Here is a 27896-nt window from a genome sequence, read left to right as displayed (position 1 = left end):
GGCACCTGCACCAGGAGGAGGGACTGTCCCCCCTGGCACCTGCACCAGGACAATGTCTCAGCATGCACCACTGGATTATGGACGTGCTTATTTTTGTGCATGGAAGGAACAATCCTGGTGGCACAATGTTTCTCTTTCAGTATCTCACCTGCTCGGTGAGAAGTGGGGAAAAAAGCCTTAATCTGTTTTCAATGGATATTTTATTAATAAAATAGGTGTTAAGAAGCAAAGCCCTGCCAAACATGCTACAAAACATGGAGTATCCTTATCAACTTATGAAACAACCATACTTTTGCTAAACATTCAGTTGCACTCTTACCTTTGAGCCAATTCATAAAGTATAGTGACTTCTGTACCTATTGATTCTCCTGCAAAGCACAAACAGCTGATTAGAAACACCTACTGAGAATTACAATTTTCTCCCCTCCATCTTGCTGTATTTAAATACAGAGTGGTAAATTAATGAGAAATTAGAGGAGTCAACAGATATTAACACACTTTGTATTAATGTCAAATGCTGTACATTAGCAAAACTATTCATAGCCCAGCAACAAAGCAATAGCTTGCTCTGGAACTCACAAAAAAAAAATTATCAGGGACCACAGGTGCCAGATTTTACAGCCTTGGTGTTTTAATTAGCATACCAATTTGAAATAATTGTGCTATATGGCAAAAGGATTACGAGCACACGTTGTTACTTCTTCAATAACATTTATATAAAAACAATTCCATTGCACTTGGATTTTTTGTGCTTGTTTTGGAGTAAGGCTAACCAGCCATCCTTAATGAAGAAACACCTTCATTAAGGTAAAATCCAAAACTGGATTTTGCCTGCAACATTCTCTGTGGAACTGTGTGTGAGCACAAGCACAATTCAAGAGATCTGGACTCAGACACTCATTTGAATGAAGAAATAAGAGCTTGGTGGTGTCACCTTGGCTCCTTGTATTTTAAAATTTTTGTGCAATTAAGCAAAAGTGGCAGGGAAGAATTGCACAGCTGAAATTTCAGGGGAATGAACCGAAGGTCAGGATGGAAATGCAGAGACAGACAGCTGTTCATGCTTCTTCTTTACAGTCAATTCTTAGTACACTGGATGTTCTTTACAACCCTACAAACATCATTTTACTTTAATGTGTGATTCAATGCAGCACCATTGTGTTAGATATATTGAATTGTCTCAGTTGTCAGTGACTTTTCATAGTATATAGGATACCATCTGTTGGTTTAAAGGCATTTAATGTTTATTCACTACAGTCTTCTCATTTGCAATGCAAGGAATCTCTGTAGCCACCGAAATCGTTGAATACACTCAATCTTTTATTACCCTGCTATGACACAAGGCTGTAATACCTTTTTCTCATACACAGCTGCTTTATATGAGCAATCAAAACTGCAACATCCTGCCACGATCTGTAATGAAAGGCAGAGCACAGATCAGGCTATGGCTGGGCCCAAAATAGAGCTGAACAAAGGCAGCTCCCAGAGGCAATTCCAGGAGGATGTGAGGGTCAGGTCCTATCTCAGGCACCTCAGGTGTTTTGCTGGAGATGCCACTCCTGCAGCTGACATCTGTGAAGGACTGCTGGCTGTTTGGGTCAGCAAGAGCAGCAATTGTGACACCAGGAAAAGGTCTTGCTTGCTGTTCCTCACAACAGCATCCCTTTTCCATCACTCTCCTGCTAGCTTTCTTCAAACTACAGACTGGAGGCAATATGCAGGTTATGTTCTTCCTTCAAGTGCCAAATGTCAGTTGTGATGCTCGTTTTCCAAAACACAGTTGTATTTTAGCTCTCCTATGAAAGGCAGGGTACATTTCTCCACCAGCCAGACTAGCAGGCAGCAAGATGCAGGTGCCTTAGGAAAATCATGGAATAATTTAGGTTGGAAAAGACATCTTAGACCATTGAGCTCAACTGCAACCCCAGCACTGCCTCGTGTCCCCAGGTGTCTTCAACAGTTCCCTGAAACAGGAAATCCTGAAGCTATGTGTAACAAAACTTTTATGTAACCACTGTATTTTGGACAGTTCAAATGTGTTTGTGTTGAGATGACCCCAAACAGGTGTCAATAGAGTACAGCTACAAAAGTAAAATCCAGCCAAGGAGTAATGGCCATAAACTAGAACACAAGAAGTTCCATCTCAACATGAGGAAGAATTCTCAACATTGAGGGTGGAAGAGGTGTCCAAGGAGGGTGTGGAGTCTCCCTCTCTGCAGATACTCCACACCCACCTGGACACATTCCTGTGGCACCTGCTCCAGCTGCCCCTGCCCTGGCAGAGACTTGGACTGCACCATCTCCAGAGGCCCCTTCCAACTCTGTGATTCCTTGTGACTCCTGCTGGATCATCAAAATTTCACCTCCCATAAACCATCTTAAAACAACCAACAGCAAGGACAGCTTCCTTTCACCAACAAGCAAATAAAATCCTCCCCATTTTGAGGGCGTCAATCTATCTGACAAGAAGCACAAAACACAAAACATTGCTGCTCACCGTAGAGGAATTTCATTTCCAGTTTCTCAAACAGCAGCACACTTTGGTTCAGCTGCTCACGGAAACCTTCAGCAAGGCTGTAATCAACATCACTGGCCTGGAGCAGCTCCTCAAAGGCTTTCACCAGGCTGGTGAGGTGCTGGTGGTAGGTGACACAGCCACAACGGATCTCCTTGATTTGTTGGCATTGGAAGGACAGCTCCCGAACTTGTGAGTGAACTAATGAATCGTATCTGAGAAAATGAAATTAGCTGTAAAGCTTGCTGGCCAGAAATGACATTTAAATATGAATAAAAAGGGAATTAAACTTATATTCCTAAACTATAATTTTATGTGGTTCAATTTGCTTTTAAAATGCTTTTAACAGCCACAATGAGAGATGTATTGTCTCTGACTGTTGAGTTTGGTATTTAGAGATTAATTCTCCTTCACTTAACTGCATCATTTATAAAAAGGGCCAAAACTAATGGGGTGACTTGATGGCCTGCTTGGAAAGAACATGGATGGAAGGAGAGGTGCCAAATTAAACTAAATAAGAGTGAATACATGTACAGAATTTTCAAGAATACACATATTTTTCCTGACTGGTCAGAGATTTTTTTTTGTTTGGTGTTTTTCTTAACTCCCTATGGAAGCAGACAACTGTCCCTACTCTGAAACTTGATGTATTTCCTGCCAAAACCATAGTATTGGACTTTCTGAACTGATGGTTTCACCCTGACTGAAAATTCTCCACATCTCTACATGTGTATTGCAGGAAACAATGACAACCACTGTGGTGTCCAAACTCCTGTACTCCACAAGCCAGGATATAAACTTCAACTCAGATCAATAAAATTTATTTATTGAATTTATGCTTGCAAATGTAGGCAGCCCCTTTGTACTGCCACTGTCTGTTCCACAGGTAGAGTTCTTTCTCCAGAATCATCCATTACTGGGGAAAAAAAGGAGAGAAGATGCTAAAAGATGCAGGGAATCAATCAAAACCTATGGTGATGTGGGTTGTTACAGCATTTTTACTGTCATTTGTATAAGGAGAGATGCATAACTCATTCTGGGGGTCTGTCACTTGTGACTCATGATGTTGTCCTACACAGTGGTCATAAAAACTTCACAGTGATCCACAGGGTCTCATTCCTTAATTTACAGTTAGATCTTCCTTTGTAAAATGGATGAGGTGTATTTTCAAGGGATGTAAATTTCTGTGGACTCTGTACCACTATATTTCACAACAGTGGGGCTCAGACACACACAATACTCCACGCTGGTGGTTGTTCACTGTCTTCAAATATTTCTACACAAGCATCTGGAAGACAGGCACAAGGCTGAATGCCTTTCTTTGTTACAATTTCTGGTATTCCACAGGCCCTCAGGACAAGTACAATATTTAAAAGGGAGAAAAAGGGGATGGATGTTAAAAAAGGCTCACTCTTATGATCCCCCTATTGTATGTTTGCAATTTGTACATATGTAACTAAAATGCTGCCCCAAGTCTCGTACAAAATCCAAGACTGATACTTTTTAGCCTCCAATAAATGATTTTCCAGCTTATGAGCTTATGCTATAAAATTTCATTCATTAATTTCTATATTTATCTCCTCTCACATCCTTCACAGGAAGGCATTACAGCCCTCGACTGCAAAATAAATCGGAACTAGAGCGTGAACATCTTATGTTTACACATCAAATCTGGCCACTCAAACAGAAGGGCCAGCACAAATCTGCCAGCCCATTGCTCACAGAAACATTTCTGTCTTAAATGGGGTGTTCCATTTTCCTGCACTTGGCACCTGATAATATCCTGAGTGATGCAGAGCTGCGTGCTGTGATGGCAGAGGTGAGCCTGTCTCACAGGTAACCTCAGATCTGAGCTGGCTCAAGGGAGGATCTCACAGCAGAGAGAGGGCCTGAGGTGTGGGGAGAGACAGATGTGCCTGGCACAGGACAGATGACAACACCAACTGATCAGTTCTGTACTTAGGGGTCTTTTAACAAAACATTTCCTTTCACAATGGTAGTGAAATTTAGCCTTTACTGTAACAACACTTGTGAATAAAATTATCTTCATCTCACCTTCTTATGCTATCTGGTATTGCAGTTTTACTCACTTGGATGGTGATGTTGCTCTCAGGCTGTTCTGAAGAGGATACATTCCATCAGGATGCACATTCCCAACTTGTTCTTTGTCGAGTTCTGCCTCACTGGCCAACAGTAGCTCCTTAAGGTTTTGTGCTGCCCATGTATCAGGTGCTTCCACAGACTCAGAATCCCTGTTTTTGGTGTGGATCTCATAATCCAGCTGAGGGACACCAGAGGATGTCTGGACTCCTTCCTGGGCTGTATCTTGCACTTGTGTGACAAACCCTTCCACAGGCAGGGCTGCATCACTCACAACTCCACTGGCAACACCACCAAACGAGAGCTGCTCAGAGCCCTGCAGCTGCAGCAGGGACATTTTGTACTTTTCAAGCTCAGACTGCATATTCTTAACTCTTTGCTTCAATTCCTCTATATCCTCTGTGGCTTCACAGCCATCGAGTGCATCTGCTCTTGCCCCACTCCCTTGGTGAGCACACAGGCATTTGGGGTCAGTGTCTCCATGTCCCGTGGAATAAAACTCTTCATCCACCTCTTTTAATGAACTCTGGATATTCCCATTGATAATGTTATGATGATTTTGCATTTCTGAAAAACAGGAGGCTTGTGTGTGAATATTAGTATTTCTTTATCTGACATTCTGTTCTTAACAGCACTAGAATGAATTATTTCAATTCGATAATAGCAGAATCAAAATGTAGGTAATTACAAGCTCTCTGTGATTTGCCATTAATTCAATTTGCACATCAAGTATTTCAAACCCTTTATTACCTTTCAAATAAACAATATTCAAAATACAACCAACTTTCTCTTCCCAAATGCTTGAAAATTCCTTTTGCTCTCCTGAATCCAACACTGATCAAGCCCAGCCCTTTGCAGCCACAAAGATGATAACCTCAAACATGGGCAAAGGAGACTCTGACTTCACATGGCTCCTCCTAAAGCTTCTAATTAAATATCCTTCTTCTCCTCACTTCAAAAATCTATACAAAACCAATTGGAGCATAAAGTCAGTGGAATTTTAAAAGGACTATCAACAAAGTAGTCAGATTTGAAAAGGAGGCTGTAATAACTTCTTTTTAAAAGTTATAAACACTTTGTTCTAAACAAAGCCCACTAAAGTGGGTTAAAAGTTTTACTGGCACACATTTGATCTGAACATCACATCCCTCAGGTGACTTTGCCATCCCTAAGTAATGTAGCACCTCAGATTCAGGCCAATAAAAGCCATATATTCCTACAGATAATCCATGTTTATAGTTCTGTGCATGTTGAGGGCTGTATGTGTAAGTAGTCAGCAAAATTATTATTTCCTAGTTACCAGTAAATTAAATTATCCCCTCCTATTAGTTCTGCAAAACTAGAATTAGAACTTCCCTTTTGGGAGCCAATTCATTGATCTTTCAGACAGGTTGCAACACTTTCAGATTGGTTTCCATGGAGAATTTGAATGTCCAGGTTCAAGCTGCAAATCAGCACAAAAACTCAGGGGGAGCAGCTCTTTATGAAAGCCCAAGACCAGGAGAATAAAAAATAAATATTACCTAAAAGCTGGAATAAAATGAAGCTGCAATTCTGGGATATCAACATTGCCCAGAGGAGCTGGGGCTGCCCCTGGATCCCTGGAATGTCCAAGGCCAGGTTGGACAGGGCTTGGAACAACCTGGGACAGTGGAAGGTGACCCTGCCATGGCAGGGCTGGAATGGGATGAGCTTTAAGCTCCCTTCCAACCCAAACCATTTTCTGATTTGAGATCAAGGCCAGAGGATGTTCCTTGCACTCATTCTGTGTGGCATTCCAAAGGCAGGAAGTCCTCCAAGAAAGAAAATGAATTCTGGAGCACACAAGAAGGGAACACAACACTTCATTCATTAACTTCTGCTGCAGTAACACAGACATAAAAAAACCCAACACCAGGTGAACTCCAGCTCTGAACTCCTGATTCCATGCACCATTCCTGATACCAGAGAAAATAAAAACAAAGAATATTTCAGATCAGAGAACTGGCTAGGGTTTTTAATGCCTCAGTGCCCTTTAATTAAAAAGGAGAACTAATGAGCTCCCTGTGCATATTTGTCCACACCCCCAAAGGGTACACTGAGCAGGACCCTGCACACCAAAGGATTACAGAACTGGCCAGATCCTCTGCACTCTCCAGTGTTATTCAGGTTACTCAAGCCCTCCCAAAAAAATACTAATGGATGAAGCAGAAACATGGAACACACAGCACTAAGCCTATTTACATTTTCATTAAATGATTCCATTAGGTTTCAGCCTACTTGAATGCCTTCAAATAATTCAGATAAGCAAAATTCTATCATTCAGTTGCTTGATTCCAATAGTTCAGAACTAGATGGAGAAGCAGTAACAAACATTTAATTCAGAGAGGAGTTTAGAAGTGAGGACATTAGCAACAGAGATCAGAGTCAGGCATACAACTCATTATTTTTACTGGAAACCAGACTCATAAATTCCTGCAGCCTTTCTGAAAGCACAGCACTGAAATACAAACTTGGATTCTTGCAGCAATTAATCCATAGCAGCTAAGAAAACCAGATTTAAAATCCACAAATAACATCAAGGGAGATGATTACCTGAAGCAATTTACCATTTTGTGCAACTCAGAAGAAACTGAAGGTTTTTAATTTCTTTTTTTTTCTTTTTTTTTTTAATTCTGTATCATAAAAATGCTCTACCTTGATAGTTTTGCTGATTTTTGTCCTTTACATTTTCATTCTTGTCCCCTGTAACTGGATCAACATCTTGCATCTCCACCTGGGTCTCAGTATTATCCAGTTTGGGCAATGAGACAACTGGAGAACAGTGGGGAAAGGTAAAATAGAAATCAGTAAGACACTGAAAAAAATATGGGGATGGTTAAAAATAGTTAAAAACAAAACCAACCAACCAAACCAATAAATAAAATCAAAAAACCAAAAAAAACCCTCACCCCACAAACACAAGCCTGGTTCTCTGACAGTTTGGAACAGGAAAATCTTCATTGATAATATAAGTTTCTTTAAATACTTGAACTAATTATAAGGGTAGCTACACAGAATTAATTGCAAAGGTTCCTACTAACAAATGAAGATAAACATTTGTAGGTCCCCTTTGCAATGGAACAGTAAATCAATCTCTAGTGCATTTTTAAATGTTTTATGCCAAGGTTAGAGAAAAGACTTAAAAGTTTCTCCAATTTGAGCATTGATCATAAACCAATCTGCTGCAATCACTGCAGCAAGTCTCAGAATCAGCAAGTGTGCAGCACAACTGTAACCCAAGGGAAAAAATCAGAGTGGAAAGGAAATCAGAGACTACAGCTTCCAATTCCTTTCAGGATCAAATTCAGCAGCCCTGCCCTTCTCGGGATTCTCCATGGATTTTGCACCTACCAGAATTAATTGCTCCAGTCCCATCACCTTAAGCATTTCCAATCAATTGTACCATATCTGTGCCTGACCAAAACAATTTTATTTTTAACAACAGTCTCTGCAACCTCTGGGTCTGGCAGTGCCTCACCCACCACTTCACTGAGTCTTATTTTTATACCCATTCTCCCTTACCTATCCTTCACACCCCTACTCAGATTCTCATCTGCAAAGTGCACTTTTATTTCTCTACCACCCCAAATCTTTATCTAACACCCACTGCTTTCTATCTTACAATTTGTCATACTTTGCTGATCCCAGTACTCGTCAACAACTGAGTTTAAATTAACCCAGCCACAGTGGGAACAGACACGGCTGACTTGACTGATCAGTGGAATATTGGAAAAGTTTAATTATCCAGCATAAACAAAACCAGGATTTTTATACTCTCTTGTCTCCATTGCAGACAGTTTTTATTAAACTTGGCATCTTATTAAGGAAAGTTTTTATTTATGTAAACATTGATATATTTGTGCACGTGAGCTGCCTGTGATCTGCCATTTATTACAAACTTTACACGTGTACACAGCACATTTTGTTCCACAAAAAGCTGGCTTATATCTTAGTGGCAAACAGGAAAAAAAAGGTGTTTTTTCAAGTACTACACATATTTGTCTCCTCAAGAAACTCACAAGATTTAGATATTGTAGGTGTATAAAGAGAAGCTGCCACTCTTCCAGGCAGGACCATGAGTCACCAGATTTGTTCTTTATTTACCTCTCCCTGATGTGTTTCCCTGTGCAGGCTCCCCTGGAAGGTTTTCAGCTCTGAACTCATGCAGTAACTCTCCATTAGGTTGTGCCTGAAATGCTTTGGTTTGTACTTCACAGCTTCTCAGACCTTCACCAGGTGCCCTGGAAGGATGCTGTGGTTCTGAAGCTGATTTCTGCAGCCAGGAGTTCAAAGGCACATTTCCTAGTGGTCTGCAGGATCTTACAAGCACAGGCAGACGTGACTTCTTGGGCAAGGAAGCAGAGTCAGCCTGAAAAAGGCATGGAAGGAAATGGGAGTTAAGTGACTCGTGTGTAACAGTCAAGTGTAGGAAGTATAAACAAACATTACAGGAAAAATAAAAATTTTCCTGTAAAATCAGGCAGCTGTCACATTAATTTTGAAAATAAAATTGCAATACCCTTGGCTACATGAGAAGTAAACATTCAGAGAAGCAAAATACTCATTCCACTGGTACAATTTTCTATAAGCCCCAGCTGTTCATGCATCTGTAAACTTCCAGCTCCTGAAGCAGGACAGCAAATCCAGCAGTGGCTTTTAACCACCAGGTGTATTAATTACCTCTGGATTTGTGGATGCCCTAGGAAAACAGTTTCTCCCTCAACCTGGCCTCTCTAACTGCTCCTTCCCACTGTCATTTATATCATAAATGTCTGCCAGTCCAGCAACTTTTTCCCTTAAAAGCATTGTTTTGGTTTTTTTTATGGAGGATCCTCCTCATTTTTCAACAAAGCTTATTTCCCTGTCTCCCTTTAGTCTCCACCCAACATGCCCTACACTTCCACAGCTTTGAGAAAATCAGCATCACTTTGCATCAGCCACAAAGGGCATTTATTCTGCCAGAGAGAAATCCTTTATGAACAAAACCAGTTTCTTTGCCCACCCACTCCATAAATTGCTTCTGAAGGTTTCCCATTTCCTGCTGTAACAGACATTCCCTCACTGGAGTTGGGGGAAGCTACATTTCTTAAGTCACTGCATTTCAGCCTCTCACCTTCAGAAGACTCTGCATAAAATAAATGTTCCTTTTTCAAACCACACAGCATAAACCAGGGCTGTCTCCAAAAAGATAAAAGCATGCCATATGTTGATGAGAGTTATGGAATTGTGTGTAATAATAATAAAAACCAATAATGGCATGTTCAGATAGATTTAGTTTATAATTTTGCTGTTCATTTGCTCCACCACTGCTGTTAAGTCCCCTAATTTCTTTCACCACCCAATGTATTCTGAAATACCTTTCCACATTCACTTCTCAGCAATTACAGTCTTTACACAATTTAAAATCATAAAAAGCAAGTTCCATTTTCCTAATGCCATCCTCAATTCCTTTTGTACATATATGAGAACAGTATCCTTCAGAGGCTGCAAAATAAATCCAGGACTTCCAGCTAACTAAACTGCATTAATAACATCGAACCATTTCCAGCTGTCTCAGGGCTGTGGCACAGACACATTTGTCACCCAGATTACCCAAAGGCCACTTCAGCTGGCTACATCAAATTATTTATAAAAGCCATTCCGAAGCTAAAGATACAGTGCATTAGTCCAAACAAGAAAGCTTTTAAAGCAGCTGATTCAAGGGCTGCATTGAACTTGCTACTGATTAAACCAGAGAGGAATCTGGAAAATGGTGAATCAGAACAGTAAACTGAAACTCAGGAAAAAAGAAAAAAAATAAAGAAAATTGCAGGAAGAATCAGAAAATCATGGAATGGTTTGGGCTGGAAGGGACTTTAAAGCTCATCTCATTCCACCCCTGCCATGGCAGGGACACCTTCCACTATCCCAGGCTGCTCCAAGCCCTGTCCAGCCTGGCCTTGGGCACTGCCAGGATGGGGCAGCCACAGCTGCTCTGGGCACCTGTGCCAGGGCCTGCCCACCCTCACAGGGAAAAATTTTTATTTAATATCCCATCTTTCTTAATATCTCAGTATCTTGCCCTCCTCCATCTTCAGGCCATTCCCCCTTGTCCTGTCACTTCATGGCCAGAACAGAGCCCTATCAACATCCCTTCATTTACAAACCACTTCCTTCAGAAAAACAAACCCAAGAGGAACAAGCCAGAATAAAAATGAACTGCTCCTAATTGCTGCCTCTCAGAAACCTCTTGATCACCAAAGTTATGGAAACCACTCTTTGCAGAAGGTGCTACAACATTCCCTGTTAGCAGTGCACAAAATCAAAAGCAACGCTCCCCTTTGTCTGCTCCACAGGAGCCAAGATCTTCAAAGAGTTTTCAACTTCAGTTCTATCACTGTTGCTGAAACAATACACAGAGCTCTTTAGCAGACACTGTTTTCCCACCTCTTTCCTGGGGATCACAGACTGCCTGCAGACACAAGGCTCCAAACCTGCTGGGGCCCCAGCACAGCCTCCCAGAGCAGTCCCACACAAACACAGCACTGGCCACGCTGCTCAGACAGCAACACACAAGGACAGGATGGTAATAAAAGCCTAAAATTAAGATTTGAGTTTGTGGAAGTGTCCCACGGACCCCTCCATAGCCTGCTCCCAGATGTGATGCACATCTGGAATCTTCTAGAACACTTCTGCCATTTAGATGTCATCAGTTCCAAATGCTCTAGTCCTGTACATTATGAACAAGAAACACAGACTCTCTTTTTCCAAAAGCTGTAATATTTACGAGTATGTGGTCCCAGGGAGGATTGAAATTCAATTAATTAATGTTCTAAAGCACCCTGAAGTAGGAGATGAAAAGCCATGAACATTAAGAACAATTATCTAAAATATATTTGGCTTACATCTCTTTTCCTAATATTAAAAGTCATACAAAAGCAAGATTTAATATTAGAAGTGATACATATTTTTCCCTTTTATATATCTACTCCCTAAGTACAAAAAAGAGAATAAACTTACTTCATTTGTTCTAGTAAAAGAAAGCCTTTCATGCTGTTCACCCTTCTTATACACATTTTCTTGCTGATGTTCTGCTTCAGCATTTAATCTTGAATATTTTGACTTTTCTTCTGAGGCTCCTTTTTTGCCTTCATGTTTGAATCTCATGACATTACTCTCCAAAGTCATTGTTTGCGTAGCTGCATCTTTCAATTCCACTTTTAACAACTGAATCGCCTTATTAATCTGTGGCACTGCATCTGGGTAAAGCTTCTCTTCCCCATCAAAAGTTGATTTCAATTCTACTCGCTGCTTTAAGAATTTAGTGACCTGCTTGAAATGTTTGAGTTCAGCTCTTAGTTGAATAATCATTTGTCTAAGATCTTTTTCATCCTTTTTCTCTATATCTTCACTTGAACATTCTTCCTCTGTCGTGTTCAGATGATCTAACAGTTCATTTACAATTTTCATTTGTTCTTGTCTGCTACACTCAGGAAAGAGGAGAGAAAAGACATGAATTTAGATTTTTATTTAAGCAAACAAAAATACCTTCCAAGAAACCCTTCTGCTGTGTTGTGACATATCTGAAATTCCCAGGAGGTTCTGTTTTACTAATGAATTACTCACTAACAGAGTTTTTGGAACTTTTTCACGACATGAATTATATCATAAATTGCCTCATCATGGCTTTTCTCCTATTTAACACAGAAATATAAGAAACATGAATGGATTCTCAAAAAAGTTTACTCTCTACCTTAAAAGTTAATTTATACCAAAAGCATACCAGTCTCAGATTAGCCCAAATTGGTAAAAAAACCCACAAGGACCATTAAAGTGCAACTCCTGGCCCTGATGTTGAGTTTTTGTGCAAATCTACCCCTCCACACGTTTCTAATGGAACAGGGAAGATGAAAAGTGAGAAATCAGCCAAAAAGCCTGCAAAAGCAGCTCATTACAGACCACCAAACTGCCCCGTGGATAACCAGCAGTTCATGAACAGCAGTTTGGAAAGCAATGTTTTAAGAGAAGCTGAGGCCAAATAAGAGGCATTTAAAGCACAAGCAAGCTCTGAAATCCTACAGATAATTTCATATGTCCAATAGAGAGCTGTTTGTGCCATTAAACATATAAACCAGAGTTTTAAACAACTGCATTTGTATAGTTTAGCATTTGGAATGGTAGAAGCTAACTAGGCTTTTTATGGCTTCCTCTGGTATCTAATGGCATTAGTGAGAATTCAGTTATGCAAAGCACAGGCTCATCACCCATCAGCCTGGTCATTTATACTTGAACACAGGAAAAATTGCACACTAGAGTGGTAAAGATGATGGTGCTAGAATTACTCATTAGCCAACTTTTAAGTAAAGATAACAAATAAACAATGATTTCCCTTCATTTCTAAAGGAGTAGTATCTACTCATTCACCACTAACAACTCCTGTGACAACTAAGACAATTTATGCCTGTTGGGGGAGTTTTAAATAGCAATGTGAAAATACAGAATTGCCTGAGTAAAGCCAAGTGCAGCATGGTGAGCACAGAAAGCAGGGTTTGACTTGTGTAACTCCACTGGAGATTCTGCTCCCAGCACTGACAGGCACTGGGGAAGTCACAGAATTCTGTACATAATCAGTCCAGAAACCAGGAAAGCAACTAGAGAAGGAAAAGGAGCTACAGAACAAGGAAAGGGACATGAGAATGATCTACAGCAAAACCCTAACTCAGTTCTCAACCAGGAGATTAAGTGGTGTAAGCATGAAACTGGGGTAAATCAGTAAGTCAGGGTGTGTGGTTTTCCTGCACAGATTTTTTTTTGCTTGACATTGTCCAGTTCCTATGGAAATGAGCATTTCAGCTGGGAATTGATCAGATCCCAGTGTAACACACACACACACAAACACACAAATTCCACTGGTGCCACTAGGGCTTGTATGGATTTAGGTCCCCAAGTGTTTTCTCCTCTATGGAAAGTGACCCAAGAACTCAGAACATGGCTCAGCCAGTCCTGCAGGTGCTTGCACTGGAATAACCCATTGGTCAAGTGCAGGACATGAACCCCAAACTCCCTAAACTGAGAGGCAGCAAAGCCCTGTCCAGGCAGTCCAGGTGAAATGGGGAAGGGCTCCCAGTGTGCAGCACCATCCATTCAAAATTATCCCTGTAAAAAGTCACTGTAACTCCAATTCCTCCATCCTTAGATCCTTCTACACACTGTTTTTACAGCAGTAAAGTGTTGTCCCTTCCACCACATCACCCTTCACTGGCCTGACCTCTCAGATATTTTGGTTTTTTCAAGAAAAAAAACAGCTACAGTCAACTAAACCCTCTGACTCTGTTAGACCTCATCCTGGAAACAATCAGTCCCTGAAGTAAAGCTCTGTGGATCAGTAACTTTGGAGACTTTCTTGCAATGGGGTTTTTTTTTCAAGGATTTCTCCTGATAGTATGTTTCCTAATTACTTAATTGCATGATAGACTAAAATGGCTCTGAAGGTGCCTTGCCAATCTCTCAGGTAAATTAGACAGTGCAATTATCTAAATTCACTTCAGCAAAATTACCTTATTCTCTTCTCAAATAGAAATGCTGTTTAAAGCAGTGCATATCCCTCATACTTACGTAGATTCCAGCACAGATGTTCTATTTTCTCTTCTAAGAGATGTGAGCAAGCTCTCTTCTGTGTCATCTTCACTCATTCCTGTTCTGCCCAAGTGTTTGGCAGTTGTATCATGCTCAAATTGAGGCTTAATTGGACTCCTATAATGTCTGTCTTTGCAGAAATTCTCTGAATAGCCTGATGGAGTTATCTGCTAAAAAATTGCAAACATTGTCTTATTACACAGGTATGTAATGTTCTATTAAATTCAGGGCTGTAATCTTTCTGTAATCAGGTTCTGTAATTCCTGATGCTCTTTATCTACATTAAGAAGCACCCACAGACATTTTGCTGACTATTTATTAATAGAAAAACTAATTAACATCTATTTCATATGATTAATTCATAGGGATCAGTTGTTTAGTAAGGAGTAAGAAGATTTCCCTGAAGGTCTTTATCTAACAAGAGGCATGAAACTTCTGGAATGTTGCCTGCAGGCTGAAGATAACAATTTTATTAGCTCAGCTTTGAATCATGTGTATTTACAGTACAGATTCTGTCCTGGGATCTCCAAATTTAAGCCCTGATGGCTGGGACAGGACAGAACTTAGAAGCATTTACAAGCTGACAACTTTCTGTATAAAACATCATGGATGTGTCCAAGGGAATTTCTACCTGGGCTCTCTACAGTCATTCAAACCCCAATTAAACAATCAAAATCTGCAGCAATCACATGAGAATTCTGGGCCCATTTGGGTACAATTCCCATCAGCAACAAGAGCCAAGGGAGCTTTTAAAATACATCACTTACCCGTTTATCCACCTCACAAGGAAAATCCAAAGATACTTGAAGGCATACCTGGTAAACAGAGAAACACAGAAATTACAGATTTCATAGAGTAAAATATCATCCTTCTTCAACATTACAAACCAATTTGCAACCTGAGTTATTTCATGATTCCATGATGCTTAATCTTACATGGATTAGACTGAGAGGACAGCAGATTCCTCTTTGTATGAAATTGCAGTTTACAATTTACCAAGCTATCAAGCATTTCAACACTAAAGAAGGAGCTCCAGGATTTTTTCCTCAGTCACAGCAAGTGAATCTCACACAATTTATACTCCAGACCTGACTGCAAGGGGGGCAGGAGATCAACCTGTGTGGATGGAAAGAAACACAATTTCAAGGGACTCTCTGTCACCCCCATTCTGGGTGACTATGAGTACTCAAACACAGAAAACAAGATCCACAATGAAAGTAATCTTGAATGCAATACCAGCCAAGAAATACAGGGAAAAGCTTCCAGAAGATCTGTAGGATAACAATTAGTTGAAAGCAAAATCTGATACCAAGAAAAGCATGTTTTGTTTGCAAAAGACTTTATGCTCTAAGAAAATGAAGACACTTTAAAGACATGCAGAGAAGAGAGCTCATAATGTTCCTACCTGACTGACCCTCTCACAAAACTGACTGTTCTGCACCTTCCTGTCATTGTCACCATCTTCAGGCTGCATCACAGGCTTCTCTGTTGTTTCAAGTTCCTGTCATTGTCACCATCTTCAGGCTGCATCACAGGCTTCTCTGTTGTTTCAAGACACTACACAAAGTATGGAATGGTGTAAAAATGTAGCACAAAAAAAAATACTGTGATATGAAACGTGCATAAATAAGTCAGTGATATGTCTTAAAAGAAAAATAAAAAAGCCTGTAATACAAAGTAACAAACACCGAATTAGATTCCTTCAATAAGATCAAAGAAAATTAATACAAACCCCAGGAATGACTCATATCAAATAAAGTGAAACTTTATCTTATTCATTCCTTCATTTTTATTTAACCCTTTCTCCTCAGAATTTATAGAACATTTAAAAACCATTTAACCTCTTGTGGCAAAGGAGCTCTGTATCTTCAGTCGTGTCCCCATTCTGCCTATTTTATTTTCCAATTTCCAGAATTTATTTTTATTTGCTACATAATTTAGGCTCTTCTCCAGCATTCAAGAAATAGATGCTTTTAAAACTAAGCACATGTGGCTTGCTGTACACCAGAAAGATTTACTCTGCCACTAAAGGTTACAGTCTGCTGTGTCTATGCCTAAATTTGCCCATTTGTAGCAAATGCTGCCAAATCATCTTTTACTCCCTGTTTCCCACAGAACCCATCTCTCATTGCCTGAGCAAAGAGGAGGAGGAAGGCTCAGCTTTTTTTAGGAGCAGCACACAAGTCCCTGACATCAGCACCACTGAGAGCAGGAGCAGAATCCCTTTGCTTTGCTGGATGCTGTTGAGCATTTCCAGGGATCCAGGGGCAGCCACAGCTGCTCTGTGCCAGGGCCCCCCACCCTCACAGGGAAGAAATCCTTCCCAATATCCCATCTAAACCTGTCTTCCTTCATCTTAAGGCCATTCCCTGTGTCCTGTCCCTCCATCCCCTGTCCCCAGCCCTTCTCCAACTCTCCTGGAGCCCCTTTAGGCTCTGGAAGGGGCTCTGAGCTCTCCCTGGAGCTTCTCCTCTCCAGGTGAGCCCCCCCAGCTCTCCCAGCCTGGCTCCAGAGGGGCTCCAGCCCTTGGAACATCTCCTCATTATCCTAACCCAGAGGTGGGACACAGCCCTGACACAGAGGATCCCAACCTGCATGGGACAGAGTTAATTCTGCTTCCTCTGAACACTGGGAATTGAATGTATGTGTGGGATTTGATTTTGATTTTTTAACTGAGTATGCATTGAATGTATGCATACATAAATATATATATATATGAAATTAATGAGAAAACACATTTTATTTCCCAACCCTTGCAGTATAAGCAAGTTGAATGGTTTTAGGTATGAATTTTAAAAGGCAGAAACTGGATGTTGCAGAGTATTAATATATCTGCCTTTTACAATTAGAATTCTATATGAAAAACTGATTTCCAAGCCATGTTTGGGTTATCTTGGTACTTTCACTCAGACTTGGTTTTTCTAGGACAACACAGAGAAACAACAACTTGAAAGCTGGTGAAAGACACAGAGGGGGTTAGGGCATACAGCAAGGGCATGCATTACAACAAAAAATTTCTGTTGTATTCATGGGATGCCAAAAGTCCAATAATTTGAATATTATTTTATATTTTAAAAAAAACAAAACTACTTAGATTGAATCTTCCATGTGCAAGTTCAGGACAAACCCTACATTTGTGTATAAAAAATAAACTTATTTGCACACATAACTTATCCATGCAATGCAACTACCTTTTATGGGTCAACATTATTTAGTATCTGCTTTTCCCAGGCCAGTATTTGGTTTAATAAGTGAGGATTCATTAACGAAATTACTGTGTAAGACCAACAGGTTATAAATACACTGTGACAATAAATCACTGCAGGCTGAGCCTGATCCTATGGTCCTGTGTCTGAGAGGCTGGCATGTCCTGTACTCCAAGGAATATGACCTAATGTGCAACAAAATATTAAAAGAAAATACGTGTCTTAAGGCCAGAAAGGTAAGTGTACCAAAAATAAGCTGCCTGTTTTAAAGTATTTCCGTGGAGACTGAAAACCAGGAGAATGTTTTTCCTCAATGAAGCACTGATGTGGTTGGTTTGCAAAACTCCCCAGAGCCCTGAAGGCTGAAATCACTGAGGCTGCTCCTCTCTGAGAAGGCAGATGTTCAGAGGACAGCACAAAAACAACCTTTTCCTCTCCTCCCTCTCCCTCCCAGCATGATCAGGATGCCAAGGAGCAGAGGACCAGGGGCTGTCAGATCCTGCAGAGGCACCAGTGTGCACTTCCATCTGATTTGTGCTCTGCCTCTGGGAAGGAAAAGCAGGATGGGAGCATTTTAAGAACCTGAGGAAGATTCCTCTTCCCATGTATATCCAAATCTCTCTTATAACACAGATGTCAGATCATCCCAGCACTACCTGCCAACAGACTCTAGCTCAAAAAAAAAAGCTAAAAAATAATGTAGGGGCTTTTTGAGAGTGGTGGTTAATATGTAAAACACACTTTTGTCATACCCATAAGCCAATATCCAGGTTGTCATTAATTGCCACACCTGATTTAAAAGATTGCTTTTGAACTAAAACTTCTGACTTAAGAGCTTTTCATTTTTGAGCTCCACAGTACTACAGTCATTCTGGCACTGGCTAAAATCCAAATTTAACTTTCCTATTTCTTTTCCCAAAATGCTGAGGTTCATTTATATTTTTAAAGCTTCACCCTTTGTCATTCCCCATCTGATTCTGCAGCTTCTTCACTGAGCAGCCCTGTTCATCCCTGTCATGTCGAGACAAGAAGGAGCACAGGTGTCCTGTCAGGATAATCCTGGCACAGGAATTCCTTAGGAATTCACTGTGGCATCCACGGGGATGCAGAGCCCTCTGCAGGATGACGAGATTAAGTGCTAAAAATCTTAATTAGGGAAAGTGCAGGTACCCAGAGAGGGATCACCCAGCAGCTTTTCTGCCAGACCTCTCAGTGACACATTAATTCACCATTTCAGTAAAACTGTGCCACACCTAAAGGTCTGTTGCTAATTTGAAATATACTTCAATTAAAGACAGCATGGCTATGTCTTAAAACTGAAGGAGCAAAAATATTTTGTGACTGTCCCAGTATACCTGCAGCACATCCAGGAAAAGACAAGAGCTCTTCTCCTGAGTCCTGCAGAAAAAACATTAATTCCACAGTCCTAGTTCTTGAATCAGCCATTTCTGCATGTAACTGATTCAAACTATTTCTAATCTTGTTCTTTTGAGTTTAATTCAGAAATTAAAGACACAAAATATCAGCACCATCATCATTCCTTTTATATTTTTTCCTTCCTCTTCAATACATTCTGCACAATGATGGAACTGAAAGCAAAAGCCACAAAGGAGCACAAAGACAAGCACTACCAGCCTCATTCCAAGTAACACTTTCCAAGCTAAAAGGGTCACCCAGAACCTCCCTCAGCACTCACACACACGTGGGGACCCAGCACCCAAAATCCTCTCAGTGCAAGTATTCTGCCAAGGCCTCTCCTTCCCCACAGCTGAGAACAGCCCCAGCCTTGGGGAAATGACTGAAACACCCAGCAAGGATTATTTCCTTACACCTTCAACAACCCACTGCAGTGCTGGCCCCTTCTTCATGCACTTCTCTATTCTGTGTGAAGAAACAGTCATGTTTTTAGGTGACCTGAAGTTCTATACCCTGGTTTTTGGCTACACTGAACCCTCATATTTTGAAGACACATCAGAGATCTGAAGGAAACTCTTAAATAATTAGACAGCTTGAGAATGACTATACACCACCAAACATATTTTCAGGAATAACTAAAATGTTTTCTAAGATATTGCTTTCTTTGTAAAATTAACTACTTCCTTCCCTTTCAATTGACAGAACAAATAGATCACAGACCCAATTAATATTTAAATGAGTATGTTGCTTCCCTAAAATCAACTTGACACATCACTGAACACTTGCATTGAGCTGCTTCTGTGTCGTGCTAACATGTTGAAGTTGTTTACATCATTAATTTAAAAAGTTATTATAAGGAATTAGCAACCTCAGCCCCTGGGGTTTGCACTCCTTCTGCACTGATGTAAATGACTCCACGAGGCAGATGAGATATGAGAGCAAGACTCACTACTTTAAAACAGAAAACCTACCTCTCTGTGGTTTGATATTTTCAGTGCTTCCTTCCCTTGAGAATCCTTTGTACAACAACCACACTGTCTTGCCTTAAGTTGTTGATTAATTGACTGCAGCTCTTTGACCATCAGGAGCAGGTCAGTAACCTAAATAACCAAAGGAACAACAAGCAGAACTGGCAACATCCAAACTAGCAGGAAAACAAATGATGATAGATAAATCTCCAGCTGGACACAAACTGCAGAGTTGGAAGCCTGGTTTGTGTATCTGCTCCTGTCTTCATCTCCCTAGGTTTGGAAACATGCTTCTGTATTTGTGAATTAGTGCTCAAGGCACCTTCATTTGGAACACTGTTATTTTTTAACTTCAAATTTTTAACTTCAGGTAACAAGTTTCACAACTCAGCAGCAAGAACAAACCTGAGGGCACCTCACATGAACAGCTGATTGGAGAGGAAACATTTAATGTAAGAAAAGACAGCATTACAGGAAAGCAGCAGCATTCAGGAGCAAGCTGTTCTCTCTCCAGCCCCCTTTTTGCTCATTCTGAGCAGTTTCACAGACACAGAATCTGATTGGGCACCTGGGCTCAAAACTCTCACAGCCACAAAGCCATGAAGTGTATCAAGAAGGCAATGTTTGGAGAAAAAAGTAAATTTTTTTTATCAGACCAATTTATAGACTTGGAAAACCAGGTCAGCTCAGTCACACCCTTTTTCCAGTAAGAAATTACTTATAAATATCTTTTTCTAATGAGTGTCCCTGAGCCTTCTGAAGGGAACATGCTCAGAGATAAAAGTGGTAAAACCCCAGAATGGCACTGGGACACAATCTGGGGATTTTTTTAGGGACACCTGTTCCAAGTAAAACAAACTTCCCTCCTTCAGATTACCCACCCCCAGGGCATGAGCACCTGCCTACAATTCAGCTGTCCCTGAGAAAGGAAATCTTCACTTATGCTCACTCCCAACCAACCATATTCAGAATTATCCCTTGTCATAAACTGGTGCATGGATCAGATGTCACTGCACAGGATCAGGAGAAGTTTCTGAACTCCAATACTGATTTACTGTTTGGTCTGCACATTTCATCTCTGTGAATTTCAGTTCCCCTTAGGCAGAATAGAGAACTCACCTCAGGGTTATTTTTTAACATTTACCAGAAGATTTGCAAAGGCTGGGATGGAGTGTGCTATACAGAATATAGACACCACCACCTCCATGATGAATGAAATACACATTGTGGGGTGCTCAGTGCAAAACCTTTCTTGGGAGCTGATGTAGATGATGTCTGAAACATGGAACTGAGTCAAAACCTTGAGTCCAGGTGTCCCATCCCACAAAACCCTGGCTGCAAATCACTCAGCTTTCAGCTGATTCTGAAGCCCATGTGGTGTAACAAAGTCTAAATAGTTCATAAAAGATGGGTCACAAACCACAGAGATGGGAGCTTCAAATCCTTTCAGAACTACTCAACTGTACCTAAATAAATGTTTCTGTTAGAGACACAGAAACTATAAACAAATTAAGCCATTAGGAAGAGTAAATAATAAAAAAGTTCAATACCTTTTTTTTAAGTTCTTCCAGAGACAGATGGTCTATCTGAAGGCTTAAATGGTCTTGTTCTCCTAAACAGATACTCATATAAGATGTTTGATCTCCACAGAAAGATAGTGTTTCATCTGCCAAAACAGCCAAGGACAGACATTATTTCAGAAACTCCATTTGCAGGAAATCACAGCACAGAACACACAGGACTTTTCCAATAAGGAGCTTCCAGTAAGTCTGTGGGAGGCCAGTTAGAATGTTTCAGTCCCAAAATAAGCTTTCTGTTTAATTGAAAAAAATTTTGTCCTCGTATTTCTTTGTGCTTCTGTCACACAGACATGCTGCATTTTCTGTGGTTATCAGCACGAGTTGTGAATGTAATTCTGAATTATAATCTATGTATTTAGCATTACAATTAGAAATAATTTTCAGAAAGGATAAGTTAGGCATGAATAGTTATTCTATTTAACTATAGTTTTATGAGCAGGAACTCAAGGTCTCAAGGCAAAAAGCCAGGTTAGACAAAGTTAATGAACTTATTTTGCTTTTGGGTCAAAAGAATGCAGTAATTGGATTGAAAATAGTTATTTATTCACTGCCTCTATAAGTGCAGGAATTATTTATGTTTCAATAAACACCTGTTTATTTACAATATAAATGACAGACAATTCTATAAATAAATCTCATTAGGCAGGGAGAAAGCATAACTAAATTAGGACAAAAAAGAGACGTGCAAATCCTACTCCCAGTTCTGACACTGATCCTGTGGCTGCTGCAAGGACCCAAAAATCATTACTAATTTTTCAGCCTTTATTCCTACCAGCCTCACTCTCAACATCTCCTGAGAACCCTGGAGTATCCACAAGACCCTTTGGCCCACCCTGATTGTTGATTATCCGAGGGCTTTCGAGGTTGGAAACTCTGAAACAGCTGAAGTTTACCTTTAGTCACTTATCAGAGCTGTCAAGTGATGCTAAAATTGAAAATCTAAGTTGAAAGGGGAAGTGAACAGGCTTTACTGTTATTTATATATCCCCTATGGGATAAAACAGAAACATCTTGTACATATGCAGTAAACTATTTAATGATACCCACTTATATTATTCTTTTCTATATCTAAGAATATACTAAAAACACCTCCCAAGACATACAGCAAAAAAGCCAGAAGCTAAGCTATATTTAAAAGCTCTACTTTTTCTGAATTACTAAGTAACAAAACTTCTGGGGATTTTTCCTTCCTCTGGAAATACTTCTGCCAGGAGGAGGTTACCAGTGCCTGAGCCACAAGTTAATTACACCCCATGGTCAGAAAGTGATCCCATAGCCACCAACTGATTCCACATCAGGAATCTCTGACTTTTGTGGGAAACAGCAAATTCTGTGGGTACAAAGCTGCAGGAAAGCATGCTGGATCATTCCAGCATGAAATGATCCCTGCAGCAGAACTGCCATAGAATTTCTAACATTTGCAGCATGGAAAGAGAGAAACTGTCCCTCTGTATGTGCCCTGATTGCTCCAAGACATTCTGCCACAAATCCACCAAATCATTTGCAGTATAAAAAGTCAAAAAGAAATCTTTTCACACCATTTTTACTGTCAAATATTTTTTCTCCACACCAGCAAACTGACTGTAATAAAACCATTTTCCTTTTGTGCAAGAGGAGGGTTGGGCTGGGCATGGATACAAACCTTGGTGGTTTTTCATGTCCTTAATCTGATCTTGTAAGATCTTCTGGAGATTCCTGTTACCTAAAACATCTTCTTCCAGTTGTTTTCTCAACATGAAAATGTTGTTCAGTTCCACTTGCAAGCTATTTATACTGGAAAAAAAAAGGATAAATAAATCTCTGAGATTCAATTCAAAACATTTTGGTGTGCACTGGTGTTTCCTCCACCCAGGTTTGCACCAAGAGCCCATTTCCCTTTCCCCATGGCTGGGTTTCATCCCACACTTCCATCATTCTGATGCATAAGCACAAACAAATCCCTGCATAGAAAGAGGAGATTAAATGTTTACACACACAGCATTTTCCTGCTTTTTTGAGCTGTGCTGCCTAAGTCAGCTTCCCCATGACAGAGCTCTTCTACCAGCCTCTTTCTGAGCAGTTCTTTTTAAGGAAAATCTAAATTACTAACTTCTAAAAAGTATGCCAGAAAAATATCATTATCACATAATGCTGATGGCTTTGTGTATTCCATTATGCGGTGACCATGGAAACTTTGTTCCCTTGCCACAGAGCTACAGCAGATAATCTAATGCTGCACTTAGGAAAAATATCAAAAGACCCTGTTTCATTGAAAATAGGACCCAGACACAACTAAGTGTTTTATTTCTTCATTTATCCACAGTGTGTAAAAAGATCGTTTGAGTTCTAAATTGTCTCAATTGTATCAATTACCACAATGGGGCATAAATGTCCCAACTTAAAATTTATCATTTGTTGAGGTGAATTAATTTTTTAAGCAATTTTGCTACTGAAGCTCTTCAGCATCAGCTGCCCCTCAGGCCCCAGAATCAGCTGCCCCTTGCTCCATCTTCCCCCCTGAACACCCTTTAACTACCTCAACAAGGCAATTCTGATCAATCTGCAAAAAGATTTAAGTGCTGAAAATAAACCAACCTGAAATTGCAATAAAATGAAATAAATTTGATTAAATAAAATATAAATAAGAGGGTGTTACTGAACTCTTTGTGTTATTTATTTTTGCATTTACTTCACTTAGAGTTTTAAGATAAATGAAGCTGCTGCAGCATTTCCAAGCCACTGCACTAAATGCCAGAATTCAGGGATCTTTAAAAAAATTTCAATCCACCTGATGGGAGACTCTACAGGAACACAGAGCACATCATACTTGCATGAGAATAACAGAGTATTGCAGATGCACATTAATTAAAAGGCTACCTGTATGAAAAGCCTCTCATTCTGCCTCCTGACAAGTGTGTTGTTGTCAGGGGTTCCAGCACAAGAAAATACTGCTTTAACCAATTCTTCCTCATACAAGAGCTTCTTTGAAGAGAGAGCTCTCTTAAATGCTCAGCAAGAAAAGATTAAGAGTAAAACCAAACCAACACATGACTAGAAGCCAAGTAAGCACATTTTCTCCTTTTCCTGAGCTAAAGATTTTATAAGAACAAGCACTGATTCCTCTCTTGGAGAGAGAATGAATAACTTGGTCCTGACATCCAGTAGCTCATTTTGAAAAATAACCACCCAGGTTGCTTAAAATAAATAATGCCTAAAAGAAGATGTCAGGAAGAAAACAGATGTTTGCCCAAGATCCATGTCACTGCTGATGGCAATTAAACCCAGCTTCCTCATCTGTGGATCTGCAGGGCTTGTTTCCCCATTCCCCAGAAGTTTGGGATTCTAGTGTTGATGAAGTTTCCAGCACATTTCAGCCCCCAAAAGCAGGAGATGGAGGAATAAGAGCAGCTCCAAGCCCTAACTCATTGTGCATCCTCTGCTATTGTGGCACAACAGGCACTGGCTGCTCCATCATTCCAAAATTCCACATCAGGGAAGCAGGACTAATGACCCTGATCCTACAGAAGTGAGTGCAAAAGCCCAGTGATCACCCCTGCAGTCTGAGTTCCCTTATTTGAAAGGCATTCTAAGACAATCCAGTTTCAGAGGCTCACTGCTTTGTTGTCATTGCTGTACAGAACGTGGAGCCTCTCCTTGGCCACAGGAGTCACTGGCAGGTCCCACTCTTCACTTGAAATCAGAATAATCTCCATAATTTCACTGCTAGCATTATTTTTCCTAAGTATTTTTTCTAGCAGCTAAAGCAGGTCCTGAGCTGTGGCCAAGCACAAGCTGGCATTGCTGCTAAGTGCTTAACTCACACACAGATCTCATCTACTCTAATGCTACTTCTCTTTATGCTTTCCAAACTACAGTGGTCTATAAACCAATTGAAAAATATAAATAAACATTCTTCCAAAGCTGGCAGGTGTAAGCCATTGCTTTCAGGAGCTGGCTCTCAAATGCTTTAAATACTTCATTAAGAAATTTGCAATTATAACAGTAAATTTTTTTATAAAACATTTAAATTTCATTTGTCTACAGACTAAGAATTTTCTTTATCATAACATCTCCTCCTCAGCTGCCAAGCAATAACAGGATACAGAGTAGGCTGCAGATTTCTTTCCAAATTGTTGTGTTCCTTGATTTTAAAAGGTTAAAAACCACTTGCTCCTGCCACCCTTTTCAATGCTTTACACTGAAAGTGTACTATGCAAACTTCAATTATTCTGTTTTGTTTAACCTTCTCCCAAATCTTGCATATTTATATTTTCATCAAAATTCTCACAGTGTCACTTTTAAGATAAGCATTATCTGTACTTTAGAAGTAAACAATGACAAATTGTCCAGTGCCCAAAAGTTCACTGCAATTTGGTTTTATTCCTATATGCCAAAACACAAGACCTAAGAATGGAAAATCCAGCTCCTTACTTTGGTACCTAAATGGAAACAGAGCTCATTTGAGATTCCAGTCTAAAAAAGAAACATTTTCAGAAACATTTAAGTAATTTAGATAATAGAAACTCACTCATATAAATATTTCTCTTTAGAAACTACTACAGAGAGCTCATAAACAACTGCCCAGAACAAACTAATCTCCAGTAAAGCTGCACATTTTTTTTCACAACTTCTGACTGTTGTCCTTTGAGTTCAGATTATCCCCCAAAACAGAAGCACTTACCTATCTGACTCCTTGAAGGTCTTCACTAGGGTGGAATAAATATTCTGTTCTTTCCTTAAAGCAAGGATCAGCTTCTCATATTCAGCTTCTTTATTTTCCTAAATTAAAAGAAGAATATACTGCACTTACAACGTAATTTTTAAGTTTCATGCCTATGCTCATGTGTCCTGAAGCATTTGTGAAAAAGCTGAAATCTCAGTTTTGTGAACAGGATCAACAAAGCCCAACATGGATCTGAGAATTGTCCTTAAATTCAGCTCTTACTGAAGGAGGTAAAAGCTGTTTCACCTTCCAGCAGTGAATCACACACCTGAGCAGTGCTTCAGCATTTTTCTCACAGCCTCTGAAGCTTCTCCCATCCCCAATGAAAGCATCCTCATTCCCAAAGCTCCAACAACCAGGATCAACCTGGCAGGCAGCTGTTCCAGAGGAGGGGAAGGGACAGCAAACAAGCCAAAGCTCCAAGCACACATTTTACAAACAGTTCTCTTTGTGTTCTGGATAAAATTGGCTTTTTGGGGGTGAGGAGATACAGCAAATTCTGTTCAGTCTCTGAACAAGAAGGACTATATTGAGCTCCACATAAAGGATGAACATATCAGACACTCCTCAAGTCAGTTTTCTGCACACTACAAGCTGCTGTTTCACATGTTTGAAGAAAAAAAAATGGTTTTTCCACAGTCTTGCTCACAGAAAGGATGATATTATTATTATAAGAATAAACACAAACACTTATGGTACATTCTCAGTAAGGATCCACTAATTTGCCCAGACTTTTTCACTCCAAAACAACCAGTCACTTTTTCAGCAGGAAGCAAAAAATGCAGCTATTTAATGGAGTATTTTCTTGCACTTACTATGTTAAAGTATCTAAGATATCAGTCATTTCCAAAGAGAAAATGACTGGAATAGTATGGCAAATTTAGATGTATTAATATCAGGCACAAATTCTGCCCCTGTTAAAGAATTTTTGGTTCTCTCAGTTTTCTATTTTGACTGAAAACTAAAAGGAGGAACAAAAAAGGTGCCACAGCTAAGGGAGAACTTGAGCTAAGGGAACTCTTAAGAGATACTAAATCATTAGTGAACAGATCATTAACAAGGAAGAAACCTACACCCAGGAGTTTTAAACAGCTGTTATTATTCCAACTGCAATTCCTAAGGAGGAAATTGGAAGCAAAAATAATTCAGCTACAACAGAATCTCGTTAATTCACCCTAAAGATGCAAAGACTGCTAATTTGAACAATTCAGTGTGCTGCAAAGTAAACAGCACAAAAGCAAGGACAACCGGTGTTTACTTTTAATTATTTACACCCGTAAATTTCACAATATGCCAGCAAATATGTTAAATAATATTTTGCAAGTGTAATCAAGCTGTGATCAGATGATTCCAGTTAAGGTACCCTGCCTGGCAGGTCCTGCTGCAGCTTCTACCACTGATGCTCCAGTCTCTGAAGAAGTGGCCTTGCCTTTGGACACGTGTTCCATGTCCATCTGAAGGCTGCATCTAAGAGACATTTCCAGGTTCCAGTGCAATTTAGACATTAAATACTATTCTGCATCCAAGTGCAAAATCCTGAGCTTCACATCAAATTTATTATCTAGATGAGCAGTGGAGGAGCTCCCAGCAAAGCTGCTGACTGAGCACGGAGAAACACAAAAACAGATGGAGGTGGGTGATCCAGAGGCCTGTAATAAAAGAATCTCATGAAAAAAAATGTTAAAAAGTACATCTTGTAGCCTGAATTAAAGAGTCTTATCAATGTGCTGGAATCTCAGCCTCTCCAGAACAGTCATTAAACATGAAATACAT

The 27896-nt window shown here is 40.0% G+C and overlaps 1 protein-coding gene across 7 annotated transcripts in view; it reads right to left on the bottom strand.

Moving 5' to 3' along the window:
• The window catches only part of CDK5RAP2 (CDK5 regulatory subunit associated protein 2), a 69346-nt gene that overhangs the window by 17996 nt on the left and 23454 nt on the right, over positions 1–27896 (bottom strand). For 4 of the 7 annotated variants that reach the window (XM_033518379.1, XM_033518383.1, XM_033518384.1 and 1 more), the window contains 12 exons: positions 26082–26179; positions 23064–23194; positions 21392–21507; positions 19845–19973; positions 15019–15066; positions 14231–14421; positions 11636–12098; positions 8741–9005; positions 7292–7408; positions 4606–5182; positions 2498–2730; positions 320–368 (listed from right to left, as the gene is read on the bottom strand). In XM_033518379.1, the coding sequence (XP_033374270.1) occupies positions 320–368; positions 2498–2730; positions 4606–5182; positions 7292–7408; positions 8741–9005; positions 11636–12098; positions 14231–14421; positions 15019–15066; positions 19845–19973; positions 21392–21507; positions 23064–23194; positions 26082–26179 (2417 nt within the window). The remainder of the gene's footprint in view (positions 1–319; positions 369–2497; positions 2731–4605; positions 5183–7291; positions 7409–8740; positions 9006–11635; positions 12099–14230; positions 14422–15018; positions 15067–19844; positions 19974–21391; positions 21508–23063; positions 23195–26081; positions 26180–27896) is intronic. The other 3 variants (XM_033518380.1, XM_033518381.1, XM_033518382.1) reach the window with 3 other exon arrangements.

Source organism: Parus major, chromosome 17 (genome assembly GCF_001522545.3).
Source record: "Parus major isolate Abel chromosome 17, Parus_major1.1, whole genome shotgun sequence".
Lineage (NCBI taxonomy): Eukaryota > Metazoa > Chordata > Aves > Passeriformes > Paridae > Parus > Parus major.
The sequence above is the reverse complement of the archived record's forward strand: the minus strand, read 5'-3'. Positions and strand labels throughout refer to the sequence as shown.